Source organism: Phytophthora cinnamomi (assembly GCF_018691715.1).
Source record: "Phytophthora cinnamomi strain GKB4 chromosome Unknown Contig42, whole genome shotgun sequence".
In the NCBI taxonomy this organism is placed as follows: domain Eukaryota; phylum Oomycota; class Peronosporomycetes; order Peronosporales; family Peronosporaceae; genus Phytophthora; species Phytophthora cinnamomi.
The window spans coordinates 238343-252617 of NW_027150975.1; the positions used below are offsets into that span (position 1 = coordinate 238343).

Here is a 14275-nt window from a genome sequence, read left to right on the forward strand (position 1 = left end):
GAGGCACTTGGCCTGTACCCTCTCCTACATCGTCGTTCTCCGCGTACTTGCTTTGTTATTCGTGAGATTTCTGAATCGCCAGAAATGATAAATAGCCTTCAGCCCAAGAAATATCACCTATAGGTACATGAGCTCTGACTACGGGCACTCGTCGGCGAATAATGTAGGTTGACACCACCTTATTGTGAGAATGGTGACACTCGAGGCTAAAATGGCAGCTTTGCTCGGCTTTTATCTGCGCTTGTCAGTAGCTGCATTTAGACGGAACAAAACCAAATAGCACCGTGTCTATGTCACAACAGCGCAAAAGCCCCTGTTGTTGAAAATGATGTGGAATAAAGACACCACGGGCAACGATTGAAGGTTGTAAAACCTGACCAAAGCATAGCAATATGAATTCGTCTCGTTCTAGTGGTGATGCAGCCTTCCACGATAGTCTCGATGTCATAGTTCACGAATAATGCCGACGCCTTATCCCCAGTTTTTCTGGGTACTCAACACCGCACTGGCTAAGCTTGAGCTGCTCGATGGCCAATGATCACCACTATGATCTCAGTAAAAGCTTGCGGTAAATTGGCGTCAGCCATCGCCGTACCGTCATACAGGAAACGCTTCATTGATGCCACCGCGACGTTAAACAAGAACTTGGAGGTCAACGTAAATGGCCAAATAACGCAAGTCGTGCCATCCATCGTCTGTTTGAGAAACGGGAACGCGGGTAATCCGTTAAGGGTCCAGCACATATTGCTTAAGTTGATTTCATGTAAACTCGAAGTATCCATAGGATCATATGCTCCTGTTGATTAGGTTTCGTGTCTATAAACACAGACTAAGGCGGAAAGCACAATTTCTTGCGTTCCGTGAACAATTCGGTGCGGCCTGCTGGGAAACGATCTCGTGAGTTGTTGCAAGGTAATCAGCAATGACGTGAGGGAATATCACGTTCGCTTTGGAACAGAACTAACATAATCGTGCTGCAGTTGAACTCCCGATGTGAAAACAACCAATTGTGACTGGGCTCATATAATCCCTTAGGTGGAAGAGATACCACAGGACGTGACTCCGCATTGCGACACCTGCACCCGAGTCAAGGTGGTGTAGCTCCAACTGTACCAGCATTTCAGCTCTCACTTCGCAATTCGAGCCTCAAGCCTCAAGCTACCAACCACTTCACTGCCCGATCTCGCCATGCGTCCGAGCCTCATCCTCATCGCGGTCGTGGCCACTCTCGTCGCTACCTGCTCCGGTGTATCGGCGTCGGAGCCGAGCCCACTCTCGAGAATGGACGCGGTCGACATTACCCCTTTGAAGACCTCCAGGTTCCTGAGAAAAGTCAAGGTGCAGGAAGAAAGCGAAGAGCGCCTCACCCTGGAAAAGATCGACGACATATTGGCAAGATTAGGAGTGGCCGAAGCCAACATGCTGGCTACTCTGAACAAGTTCGACGACGAGATCTTCAATGGTGCCGAAGCGAGGATCCAGCGGTGGAAAGAGGCTGAGTGGAATCCAACCTACGTTGCCACCATGTTGAGAAGGGATTACCCCACGCTCTCTCCTAATGGACGCCTACCAATAGTGGCCTAATCACTCGACATATCTGCTGCAGATATGGCAGGGCATAACGCGAAATAAATCTCGTGAGACGTAAAAATCGTCTCAAATAACAGCCCTACCCCTAGACTTATGCAGTGAACCCATCTTAATCGTTGACCTTGAAGTTTGTATAGTCTATGCCGACCATCACTCTAGCCGTTGGAGCTGCCATATATCTGCGCATATCTCATTTTGCGCCCCTCGCCTTCGGCTGCCCACTTTCGAAAATCGTCAGCTGAGTGACAAGCCGCGCTGCCACTGCAACGAAAGGTACGCGCATGTACACACACGTATGCATTTGGCCAGTTATACTGGTTGCTGTCTCTACTGCTAAGAACCATGGTCCACTCGACAACCTACTGGCGCGTCCGCTGCTCCAAGACTCGAGTGACGAGGAGAACACCCCGCCGAACGTAGACCAAGGCGGCGGCCAGGCCGAGGTGAGAGCCATGAAGGCGGCGTCCGTGGCAAGCGGCAGCAAGGACCGGCCGAGCGCGAAGTAGACGACGTCCGTGGAGAGCGACAGCTCCACGGGGACCGCGACTCCGCCGTGGGTGGCCCCGCAGCACGGCGTTCGTTTGCCGAAGGCGGTCACGAACCCAGCCCCGCCCGAGGCAGCGACGGACACCGCCTCGTCGACGCCACCGTCCACGCGGAACCCGCTCAGCCCCACGACGTCATCTCCAGTCCTGCTGGAGACACCGCAGTCTCCTCCCCCTCCACGCCCACGGCCAAGGCCCCAGCTTCGAGAGCGTCGCAGCGCCCGCCAGGAACTCCGAGCTGCTGTTGTTCCGATCGCATGCCGCCGAGGACAGCTGCAGCCGCCGTCTTCGCCGATGGTGAACCCAAGCGGCCTCATGCGGACGAGTCCACCTCCTGCTACCCGTGCGGAGCCTCGTGGCGCTCGGCCGCGCGACCGATTCGTCCACGCGCAGTGGCCATTTCGCATGGCTCACCTCCGTGAGCAATTCAACCCGCTCGGCATGATCTTCCCCGCGGTGCCCCAGTTCGGGTGGTGTGACTGCACTTCTCCATGCCGAGTGAGGACCTGCCGCAATTCGTTGATGCAGTTGTACTGCAACAGGAACTGTTGTCCGTACGAGGGTATGTGCGGGAACGGTCTGTCGGAGTCGACGATGGTCCGCTTGCCGAGGAACGCGCGAACGCGGCGACTGTCTGTGGTGGCCACGACGACATTGAGAGCGGCGAGGTGTTGGACCAGTACTTGGGCGAGCTCGAGCACATGAGCGTCTCGCCCGAGAACCGCCCGCGCAACGAGGGCTACCGCCTCGCGTCATGAGGCAGAGGCTAGAGACGCCCAGCCATCCCATTTATGTTGCCACCAACGCCCGGCACCTTGGGGGACTGATGCAGTTTGTTAACCACTCGTGCGGTCGGTGGCTACATTCTGCGAGGTGGCGAATGGGCGGCGAACGACGGTCGTGGTGGTTACTACGGAAGACGTGCTCCAAGGACAAGAGATCACGGTCGACTACGGGGATGACTTGTGGTTTATCTGCCGCTCCGGCAGCAACTCGTGCCGCCACCGCGCGATCCAAGACCAGCGCGACACGTAGCGAATGCAGAGGAGATGTAGCGAGCGATGAGGGGAGATGTGTTGCATAGGTAAGCGTACTGTGATGAGCATGTGCACGTAAGTCCATGAATACATGTCTGACAAGCATGTTTGGTGTCGACGTTGACTGTTATTGTTAGAAAATGGAACGTTTGTATTCAACATCGAGTGACTGCAGCCTTGTTTGGCGCCAAAACGAATCGCGGCCAGGACGCGAGTCTGCCGTGGCCTACCCGCGCGCGAAGTTTGGGCGCGAACTCGCGCTCTGTGTTGTCGCTTTATTGGTGGTGGCGGCGGCGAGGGGCAATCAGCTGTGGTGCTGCCGAGGCCGCCGCCGACAGCACCGCGGCTCCTTGAGATGGCATTCTAGCTTTTACCAAGCATCGACCAATTCCTCCGCTCCGGGCACAACTACTTCCCACCCCCAAGCTCATTATCCCCGTCCCCGGTACGCTGTTACTGCTATGCATACGTTGGCTACGTCGTGGTGCCCACACGCCCGTATGTGTTCTACAGATGGCTAAACTTACTGGAAGCTCTAACTACAAGGTGAACGAGGTTCGCCGCCTCCTGGCTCTCGTCGCCAAGTATCTCCCGCTTGGAAAGGACGAGTGGGAGCGCCTCGCAAGTCACTTCAACGCCAACCGTGGCCGTGGCGTTTGCGAGCGCGACTACGAAAGCCTTCGGCGGACGTTTAAGGTGCTCTACAGCACCCGCAAGCCCACAGGGGTGCGAGAAATACCGCCTCACATCAAGGAAGCCAAGCTGCTGAAGAAGGCCATCGACGACAAAGCTAATGTGGTTATCATGGACGACGGGGGCGACGAGGACGACGGAGACGACGAGGACGAAGAGGAGGAGCAGGACGAGCAACCGGACTTCTGCTTCGAGTTCGACGGTTATGAGAGCTTCGACCACGAGACCTGCGCCGATAATCGTGGCGCTTTGAGTGGCACCGGCGGTGAAAACGGCACCTGCGCCGAGTTCACGAGCGGTAGCACCGCGAGCGATGACTCGGTACACTCCGACGAGACGAGTGGCTTCGGTGCAGACAGCAGTGGCACGCCGGCCACACAACCCGCCGATCGCGTCAGCGACTCCTCGGACCTGCTCGACTCGGTCGCGGTCAACGAAGGGCTGGAAGCGTTTGCGAGTACGTCACGCCCAGCACCGGTGACCATGCGTTCGAGCCCACGCCTTCGCTCGGCTGGGCTTAAGAAGACAGCGAGGGCGCCGCCTGTGGCTGACCCGAGACGTTTAACTACGACAACGGCGACGAGTGGTTCATCTGGCGCCGACAAGGCGTCGGGTGCACGTACGCGAGGCCAAGAGGTCACTTGCACACGCGACCAACAGGAAGCGCAGCGCTATCCGAAGCTTGCCAACTCCTCCAGCAGACTGGGAGGGGGAAACTTGGCCGACTTCCGCGACACAGTCGGCCGCAAGCGTGCGTACGAGGAGGACGAGGGGTTGATCGAGGCTAGCTACGCGAAGGCAAAGCGTGCCCGGTCTGCTAAAGCGACAGCGGCGCTGTAGAAACGGCTGAGCGACCTGGAGAGTTTGGCCAACACGAAGGGGGGGGCAACATCTTCGAAATGATGCTGATGATGCGAGAGGAGAACGAGCGCAAGGCTGAAGCCCGACGCATGGAGGAAGAGCAGCGCCGCCGCGATGAGCTCGCTGCTCGTGAGGCACGCTACCTCACGGACAAAGTGGAAGCGGAGGAGCGGCGCCGCTAGGAGAAGCTCGAGATCGAGGAGCGTGCGCGTCGCGACAAAGAGGAGGCCCGTGCTCGCATACAGGAGTCGATGCGGCTGATCGGCGCTCTGACGAAGAAGGACTGATCTACGCGCAGATGCAGAGGGTGCAGAGAAGACAAAAACAAGAGGGGTAGTTCATTTGTAACGTTTACATGTCCAAAGCAACCCTCGTTAGCAAAACGTCAACAGCGACAACAGCTAATCTCAATGAAGACATGACTACCTATGAATTGCTACCATGCAAGCTAGGCCGTGGCACTTTGCAGCGCCCAAGCCAACAGAGACAAATAGATCAAGAATACAAGAGCTGAGATGGACATCCAAGTTATTTACTCAAAGTCAAAGCTACAGCTTCTACAGACACGAACGTTCGTCCTATTGTGGTATCGCCATGTCGTCAGCGAAGGTGGAGCGAATCTCAGAAATTCCGACGGTGCGGACGCGAAAGTTTGCCATGCGGAACATGTTATTCAGCCGCACGCCTCGTAGTTGCTGATCGTAGGGTAGCGGTAGGTTTAGATGACTGTAGACCTTTTGAATGCTGCACATGCCCCACTCCGCAGCCTACCTCACGGAGGTGATCGCGTTGTGCAGCGTGCGCGCCGAGCTGCGCAGCGAGGGCAAGAAGCGTGAGGATTCGGTCGGTCATGGCCGTGGAGCACGGGAAGGCCGAGTCGGACACGACGTTCATGCGCTCATCCGGGCAGAACGTCGGGTTCGTCAGCTTCGTGCGGAACTCGAGCGACGTGTCGGAGTCGTTCCACGACCCCGGTCAATTATGCTTGCACCAGATGATGCAGCCGTCGGCTGCGAAACAGATCGTCCTGGTGACGAAGACTGAGTGCAGCCAGCCGTTGTACATAGCGTTTTGTAGATCACACTCGATGGTTGTTGCACCTGCACAGTACGTCAAGACAAACAGATAATCAAACTAATACATTTACAGAGTTCATACGTACGCGGAAGTTTTTGCCGTCTATGAAGCCAAACGTATGCTTCCGAAGCGGCTCGCGCGCCTCGACTAGCTTTGCCAACTGCGTCTGGCGAGAAGGCGATGGCCATGAGATGCGCGCAGGTGCGTAGCCATCCAGCACCTTAGAGAGCGCCTCCTCCGCCCTTTTCAGCGATTTCGACAACGTGCTGGGCGGCACACCAAATATGTAGTGGGCCTACTTTGGCTCACTACTTTAGCTTACACGTCGCGCTACGTGTATGAGGAAGATAAGGAGTTTGTTAATAATTTGAATTAATTATACTTGAGTCCACAAGTATAATATAAATCAAATAAAACACCAAGTAGCTAGTTTAAGGTAAGGTGAGAACGGTATTGTTCGTGAATTGATCTTCCTCCTAAATCTGCTAAAACGGTTTATCATCTATGAAAGGGGTTGGCAGCGGCTGGCTGTCAGAGCCCCGCCAATATGCATGTCTCTGATTGGTAGAAAGATGCTGCTTTCTACCAATAGGATCTTTGGGTAGGTGTGGACCACTCATTGTGGTGGCCCACTTCAATGTATCCATAGGTGTGCCTTACACAAAATGTGAGGAAGTATCTAAAACCTTTAACAGAGATTTATCTGTTAAATCATAAGTGACAAATATCATGCACAAGTGACAAATTTCATGCACAAGTGACAGTTGTCATGCACAAGTGACTGTTGTCACTTGTGTGTGTAACCCCGTTACAAAAGAGCATGCACATGGTGGTCTGCTCCATGGAGCCTAAGTAGAAGCATAGGACGAGACCAAGTGCGTGGTGGTGATAGCGTAGCTTAGGAGGGCGACCTGTCGTCGACGGCTTTGGGATGTAGTAGAAGCTCGAAAAGCGACTAAGAAGCTGGTGGAAGGCGGCTCTGCGCATGGATGTATCACATTTAGTCAACAGAGTGTACACAATGAGCGATATATTTATACAGTATCTTGTGAGACTAGTTGCATTTAGGAAGTTGAGGTCGTGGCCGCTGGAGTACAAGGCCATCCACGCGGCCTCACAGGGCGTGTCGAGGCACTGCGAGGTCAGGTAGTGGCGCGTGCGCACCGCAATGCGCCACGCCTCCTCCACCAACGCGTCGTGCACGTCGCGGCGGGCCTCGTGCAGCTTCGCGTTGTGCTGTAGGTACGCCTCGCACAGCAGCAGCATCGTGTCCTCTTCCTCGCTCATCTCGTCTTCTCTTGCGTAGCTTCCCGCCCGACGTGAAATGGCGAACTGCAAGCGAACTTCAAGTGGGGGCGATATCTGGATGGATTGCGCATGTTTTAGTGTCCTCAACGAAGTGTCCGGGTACACAGGCAATTGTATCGCATCAGTGGTTGAAGGGGACTAAATAGGCCGACCAGAGATGAACCTAAATGCCTTTTGTGGTGGAGCAAATTTAGAATAAGTCGACATACTCGGGAATAACAACCGACATATCTGCAGCAGATATGTCGAGTGATTAGACCACTTTTGGTAGGCGTCCAATGGCCCAGAGTGGAAGACCTGGAAGCTGTACGCTGCGCAGTACCTGAGGCAGTACCACTCGCTCAACCCGACGGTGTGAGAGGCTCCGTCAAGGTAGGGCTGCGTAGACCACTCCTCCCTTCTCCTTTGCTTTGACAATACAAAGGACGTTTTGCCGAAATGCGTGCTGTTGAATTGCTACGTTCGTATGTGCCGGGTGCTTGAACTTCCTACATGCTGCATCATTGTTGATTTTTGATGACCGCTAACAGGTACTTATTAGAAGTATTTGATGATAAAAACACTCAGAATGTCTAATCGGATAGTAAATCGGCTGATTTAGTGCCTTATTTAGAGACGGGAACCCTTATTTATTTCGACCCATCCCTTATTTAGAATTGGGTACCCCTAAGTATAATCGGTCTTATGCAGCATCGCGCCAAAGCTATTTTAGAGTCTGAATAGATTTGGTCTCTAAATAGGCTGAAATGTCGGCTCCAACCTCGGCATTCCGAGGAAGTCCGCACAAATAAATCCACCGAGCAAGCGGCTATGCAAACACTGGCCAAGATATCAGTCAGAATAGGAGGAATCAACAGGACGAGCAGTCCCAGCGTCCGTGTCGAGGACGCGGAGTTTCGCTTCGACACAGAGGGCAGTTTTGATGACCTCTACGCGAGAGCGGAAGAACACATCGTAGCCGCGCTAGTTGCTTTCGATATTAGAACGTTGCGCCCTGATACTAATCTCTACGCTAAGCCAAGTCAAGGCGCCACTCAGCAGGGCTGGGTGGCTTTAACTGAGTCAAATTGGACTGCTGTTGTGGCCACGGTCCGATCCAACTTCCAGCGGCGTCGCAAGGACACAGGACCGCTCTGCTTGGAGCTATTCTCATTTGCTGTCAGGGAAAATCAGGCAGGCGGCACAACGCGGCGACGTGCAGCACGTAATCGTATTCAACAGGCTGCAATTCCCACGGGAGAACGGGACGCGCACTGCAGCACGTGAACCTCGGGCCAACCAGGCGTAGCGCCTCATACTATCGAGGCCATTCTTCGACGTCTCGTCCACGAAGACGAGCTGCTCCGGGTACTTGTACCAGCACATCATATTCGCCATGAAGTCCTCGATCTCGCGAGGGACAGCCTCACGAGCCCTGCGCTCCAGTACTTTCTTGGAGAGTCCCAAATCGAACTTGAGCAAACGCAAGAAAGCTGACGCGCTGAAGCCGCTGGTACCAGCTCCAAACCTCTGACGAAGAGCAGTCTGCAACGCTTCTTCGTAAAAGCATGGGTGGACCTTCACATAGTCTGCAACGAATCGGTGGACGTGAGGGGGCTGCCTCGTCTTCTTTAATCGCTTACCTGCCATCGCGTGGCCGTCGCGTTTGAACTGCTGATACCATCGAAGTACCGTACGCGAGCTTATGCCGAATATGTGGCCGACACGCTTGCATGGCACACCATACGCGTAGTGCAACACCACAGCTCTCCATCGAAATTCTGCGGCATGCACATCCATCGTGTCCCCGCTGTCTCTCTCCCTCACCACTCTGTTCTGACAAGATGGCTTTCGAGCCCAGTTCCCAACTCCTATTTAAGCTGACTTACTCAGATTAGTACCCACATTAACTTCCTATTCAGTACCACTCCGTCTCAAAATTGATGTCCCTTTGTTGTAGAACACATGCGCGTTTTGTCAATATTTCGTCTTTTGCAGCGCGGTTTGGCAAATACGACGCGGCGCGTTCTCACGGTTTGAACCGTGTGCTTATTTACTCAGCACGGTTAGTTTTGACAGCAGAGTGACGAAATGAATGGCCACGGAGGTGATTTCAGAGCTGGAACAGGGCGGAAGATCGCAGATGTCGCCCTTCCTCCTCAAACCAAGCGTCCAGCTCTGCCCATTCTCCTACTTTCCCAGTCCAATGGAGGTTTCAAGCACGCCGCGAAGGCGGGAGCTCACTTTGATGAGCTCATTGATGCCGTTACAGCAGCGTACTGGGAGCTGCCGCCATCGACAATAATGCCGCGTTCTTAACTCTTTCAGTACTGCTAGAAAATTTATCTATTACAGGTCCATTAGGACCTCTTAGCGCATCTTTTGAGCAATATGATTGGACCAAATTCCGCTCTCTGGGTTAGGCCTTTTGAACTGACCGTCTAAGAGGTTGATATAGACCCCTACGCAAGAGCTTGGTGAGTAGTGTTTTGCTACAACATGCTACGTTTTAGTGCTAGGTTTTAGTGCGCATTATTCAAGAGGCAAACCTGCACGTCGAACGCTAAAAGTGCGCTCTACATGATTCCGTTACCACTGACGCTACGCATCTGCTGGTGGAACTATGTAGTTCACTACAGGCCTCTACCCTCTCAGCTGCACCATGAAAGGCACGCTAGTCCTCACAAGACCCAGATGACGGCCATCACCGCAACCTCAGCGCCGACGCCTTTACCGACTCTCATACAACAATTGAGGTGGATTTAACACCAAGCAGTTGTGTCTCCTTCCGGTGGTGGTCATCCAGTCCGTGATGCGAGCGTGACGGGCGGGGCTGCCGCGCGGCGGCGCGCCCATCGCGGTCGTGGCTGCTGCCCGCCGAGCGCGGCCCTCCGGACGTCGTCTCCGTTCTCACACTCGAGCCCGGAGTTCCTGGCGTCCGAGATCGAGCGCAGCGAGGGCCGGGCTTGTTCTGGATGGGAGTGGGGCTGGCGGCGGCGGCTGAACCCACGGAGGTCCCAAAGGAGATTGCCAAGCACATCCAGGAACACAAGGAGGAGGTGAAGGCCGCGGCCAAGAAGAACGAGAGCAAAAAGTGCACGTTGCGCAAGAGGAAAACCAGCGTGCGGGACGGCAAGATGGTGGTGAGCACGGCGGCGGTGCGCGGCGACTGCGCGTACATGGAAGACACGGCGTATGTCTCTGCCTGCAAGCGGTTCGCGGCGATGTACGACAGCCACTGAGGCACCGCCGTCTCACAGAACCTGCGCAATCAGCTCTTCTCCATGATCGCGCCGGAGATCGCGCAGCTGGACCAAGAGGTTCTGGCGGAAACCAAGGCGAGAAAGGTCGCCACCATGCTGCAGCAGGCGGAGCACAAGCTGACCAGGAGGTGATCGGCAAGAACGAGTGAAACTTTCAAGGATCGACGGCGGTGGGGGTGCTGCTCTTTGATGACGTCCAGCACTCACTCAATGTGGGAGACAGTTGAGCGGTGTTGTGTCGGTCAGGAGACGCAGTGGAACTCACGCGGAATCACAAGCCTAATGACTTCCAGGAACGTGCCAGGATCGAGTCGCTAGGTGGCCGCGTGCAGTGGTACGGCTGCATGGACGCACAAAGAGAGCCGATCGAGCCCTACGGCGCATACAGAGTAAATGACAATTTGGTGGTGGCGCGAGCTATCGGAGACCGCGACTCCCGGCCGTTCGTCATCAGCGACGCCGAGATTCGCCAGTACGACCTCGAGTACGATAAGGACGAGTTCATTGTGATCGCGTCAGATGGGCTCTCGAGAGGCCTGGACCACAGCGACACCCGCGTGCCCATTTTCGAGTGGTCGCAGCAGTACACGAGCGCATGATCCATAATCAAGGCTGCGCAGCGGCGACGGAAGGTTCAGATCACCAACTATCTCGTGCAGGAGGCGCTCTTCCGGGGCACCTCTACAACGTGTCCGTTGTGGTGGTCTGGCTGCTCTACCACTCCGTCATTCTCAGATTAGGATTGTACCGAAGCTCCGGGGTATGGCAGCTCAGTACTTTATTCGTAGCGTGACGTATGCTATCTTGATGTGGATAAGGAGTAGATCGTGAAACAGGTGCATCATCTTATTCCGCTTGTGGTTCAGTGGTATGTGGTCGATGCTGCTGGGAAGCACTTTCAAATGACATTTCGGACTCTGTGATTGAGACCACAAAAGCAGACGATCAGTCGCAGCGAGTTGGTCTCCAGTTGGATCCGGTTTCCATTTTGATGAGAGAGATTCACCCAGCTCCGCTGCTTCAGTACTAACCTAACCTGTCGTGTGCAATCCCCGCCGGCTTTTTCGACAAAGTGAAGGCGTTCAACCGGGCGAGGAGGAGGAGGATGCACATATGGCAGTGTGCGCGGAAGCGTGATGTTGCCTTTTACGACCGAGTTCTGCATTAGAAAGCAGGACGTTGCCGCGAATTGAGAACGCTAACGAAGATGAGCATGTAGTGCGTGCTATGCTTGTTGCGGCGCTTTCCAACGCTCACACAGACGGGTTTACACGTAGAGGAGATCAAGTCTTGCTGCAAGCATTTACGAATACAAAAAAAGAAGTATGAACGGTATGCTAGATTTTGGTGTGCTAGCTAGAGGGACGAACAAAAACCTAGATGTGCAGAGCTACCCTCTCATTAATTCGAAACTAGCTTCAATCACGACCGAAGATGACTCGACTCCATTCTTGCCGATCGTGTTATTTCTTGGAGCTTTCAACTGTTGCAATTTCTGGTAAGACCAGAGCAGCTTTCGTCTCGGTGATTCTTTCGACTTCTGTGCTTGTAGAACGAGCTTGCGCTACGAAAATGCTTGTGTGGCTTGCAAAGTTTGCAGCAAAGCAATTCGTCTTGTCCTGCAACTTCCTTTCGGTGCTTCCCTCGGCGTCGATGCTGCACGAATGTATTTCACACCTTGAACGGCTTCGGTGGGATGCCTATCCGACACAGCCCACCGATATCGGATTTGTTTTGGCTGATTTCCTTCTGCGTGTAAGCCGGGGTTTCCTTGCACAGTCGCGTGTGGGTGGATAAGTCTTCCTTCGAGTATGAGATATCGAGGCAAAATTGACACAAGAACTTCCTGAAAGGAGCTGCTTCAGCAGAATTCTTTTTTTACTTGACTCCCTTGACGAACACATAGCAATGAATGCGGATGTTCTCGACAGAAAATGCGGCGCCCGCATGAGCTAAATCTCCACGAAATATGACCATCTCACCACAGTTCAACGTGAGCAACTGACATTTCGTTTTATCAGTGTAGTCAATCGAGGAGGGGTAAACGCAGACCTTAGTGTTGTCCATGACTGCAAAAATCACGGAGGCCTGAATCCACCCGGTTTGCCACTGAGCCAAAGCCGTTTCAAAGGTGGGAAACTCGCGATGGACTTGTTGCGCTTTCCCACCAGGAATTGACTTGAGCGCTGTCCAAGCGCTGGGACAGATATTCCGCTCCGTTCGAAGGCTGTAAACAACCTCCTCAACTGCACGCTGAATCGAGCGGGTAGTAGTCCCCGGCTTCGAAATTCTCGTTTGAGAACGAAAGTTATCGCGCTCTTTGACATAGAGCTCCTCGAATATTGGTTGATATGACAAGCTGGCGAGCTCCTCCACAGCTAGAGAGCAGGTGCTATTCGACACATTCACCTTTATGACAGCGTAACCATCATTCCAATGGCAATAGTACGATTCTTCTCACGCATCATTAGGTGTCGGAGTCGGGAGTGTGAAAATGTGTGTTCCGACCCCCCCCCCCCTCGTATTATCCCTTTCAAGCTGTTATTTGTTTTCACAATAAATGTTGATAGATTGGCAAGGTGTAGTGGGATATGGACTACGTCATCTACTTCAGGTAGACGAACAACTTCTTTAAAGTTGCTCTTTGTCTTTACAATCTATTTGAGTGAATTCTACCTGGATATTACGTACGATGTATGGTACAAGATAACACGTTCTAACTGGTGTCCTCAACGTCCTATTTATCGTAGACTCGCCCGTAATTTACGGTCACTAACTGTCACTAAACTGAAATGTTTAGGACAACACAGTCCACAAATAAGACAACTTCAATTGTTTTATGTTAAATCTTGCACTTGTCGCAATAAAGTATTGAGCATTCAGTCATGCTTCGGGCGAGGGCGAGCGGATGCGAGCGCGAACATCACCCAGTGCATTCACCAGTTTCCAACACCCGCCGATTAGGCGAGGCGTGTCTGTGCGGTAGCAAGTCCGCAAACGATAGCGAACGAGCGATTGTCCTGCCACGTAAGGGGTGAATTCGGCTTCAATGCTTGCGCGGCCCTCCTCGTCGAAGGTTAGCAACCTTCTACGCAATGAGACTGAACTCGAGCTTGGGGAGAGACTCGCAGCGATACCATGAGCTACATCACTCTATGTGTTTTATTCGCTCAGAAACTATATGCACATACCATGGCCTCCAGGTTTTGAGATAAGAATAGTATCGATCATGACCAACATCGTCTTATTGTAGTTGGGCGGGCCGTCACTCGTCGAGCAACAGGCGATGCAGTCGCTGCACCGCACTCTGCAGTGACTGCAGAGTGCTCGAACGGAAAGCTAGTGACGGCCGAACTCAACAGGGTGGTGCACACCACGGAAATCGGGACACGAGTGTGAAAACATGGATGAGCGGGGGCGAATGCCAGTCAGCGTGACTCACGCCACAGGTGCGAGGTAGGCAAGATATCGAAGTTTTAAGGCAGCGGCGGCTGGAAGATCGCAAGAGGAGACGACACGTCCAGCATGGACGGCAAAGAGAATGGCGTCGCGGCAGGCGACATCGAGGCGAAGGATGAGGCCTAGAGGCCACGAGACGGGTGATGCGCTCAGAAGGGGGAGAGATCCAAACGAGTAGCTTAGGAGAAGGGCGCCGTTACCGTAGGTAGTTGGTAGTGTGGGGCTTCGTAGGAGAGCACCGAGCGGCGGTCGCCGTTCGCCTCTCAGTCAAGTTTTAGTGCAGGACGTGCACTAAGTTGAAACTAATCTATGAAATTTGGCGCTAGAGCACGGGTTGTGAACGCCGGATGAGGTCGAATACAAAGCGAGGTACGCCGTTACAGTGATGACGGGGACCGCCGGATAGTAGAGAATAGAGGACTGCAGAGAAAGACCGCGGTGCCTATCGTTGGCGCGGGTTCGT

General features: G+C 53.8%; 5 protein-coding genes across 5 annotated transcripts; 4 read left to right on the forward strand and 1 right to left on the reverse strand.

The window, feature by feature from the left end:
* Nucleotides 1-1188: 1188 nt before the first annotated feature.
* IUM83_14195 (putative secreted RxLR effector protein) lies at nt 1189-1584 on the forward strand (the record flags this gene model as incomplete). The annotated part of the gene is made up of 1 exon (XM_067938921.1): nt 1189-1584. The coding sequence occupies one exon, from the start codon at nt 1189-1191 to the stop codon at nt 1582-1584; it is 396 nt and encodes a 131-aa protein (XP_067791019.1).
* Nucleotides 1585-3976: 2392 nt separating this feature from the next.
* On the forward strand, nt 3977-7469 carry IUM83_14196 (uncharacterized protein; the record flags this gene model as incomplete). The annotated part of the gene is made up of 2 exons (XM_067938922.1): nt 3977-4322; nt 7399-7469. The coding sequence occupies 2 exons, from the start codon at nt 3977-3979 to the stop codon at nt 7467-7469; spliced, it is 417 nt and encodes a 138-aa protein (XP_067791042.1).
* A 791-nt stretch (nt 7470-8260) lies between these two features.
* On the reverse strand, nt 8261-8740 carry IUM83_14197 (putative transposase; the record flags this gene model as incomplete). Its single annotated transcript, XM_067938923.1, has 1 exon — nt 8261-8740. One exon carries the CDS (start codon nt 8738-8740, stop codon nt 8261-8263), a length of 480 nt encoding a protein of 159 aa, XP_067791021.1.
* Nucleotides 8741-10065: 1325 nt separating this feature from the next.
* IUM83_14198 (Protein phosphatase) lies at nt 10066-10332 on the forward strand (the record flags this gene model as incomplete). The annotated part of the gene is made up of 1 exon (XM_067938924.1): nt 10066-10332. The coding sequence occupies one exon, from the start codon at nt 10066-10068 to the stop codon at nt 10330-10332; it is 267 nt and encodes an 88-aa protein (XP_067791041.1).
* Nucleotides 10333-10374: 42 nt separating this feature from the next.
* Nucleotides 10375-10952, forward strand: IUM83_14199 (Protein phosphatase; the record flags this gene model as incomplete). The annotated part of the gene is made up of 3 exons (XM_067938925.1): nt 10375-10481; nt 10554-10575; nt 10647-10952. The coding sequence occupies 3 exons, from the start codon at nt 10375-10377 to the stop codon at nt 10950-10952; spliced, it is 435 nt and encodes a 144-aa protein (XP_067791014.1).
* Between the last annotated feature and the right edge of the window lie 3323 nt (nt 10953-14275).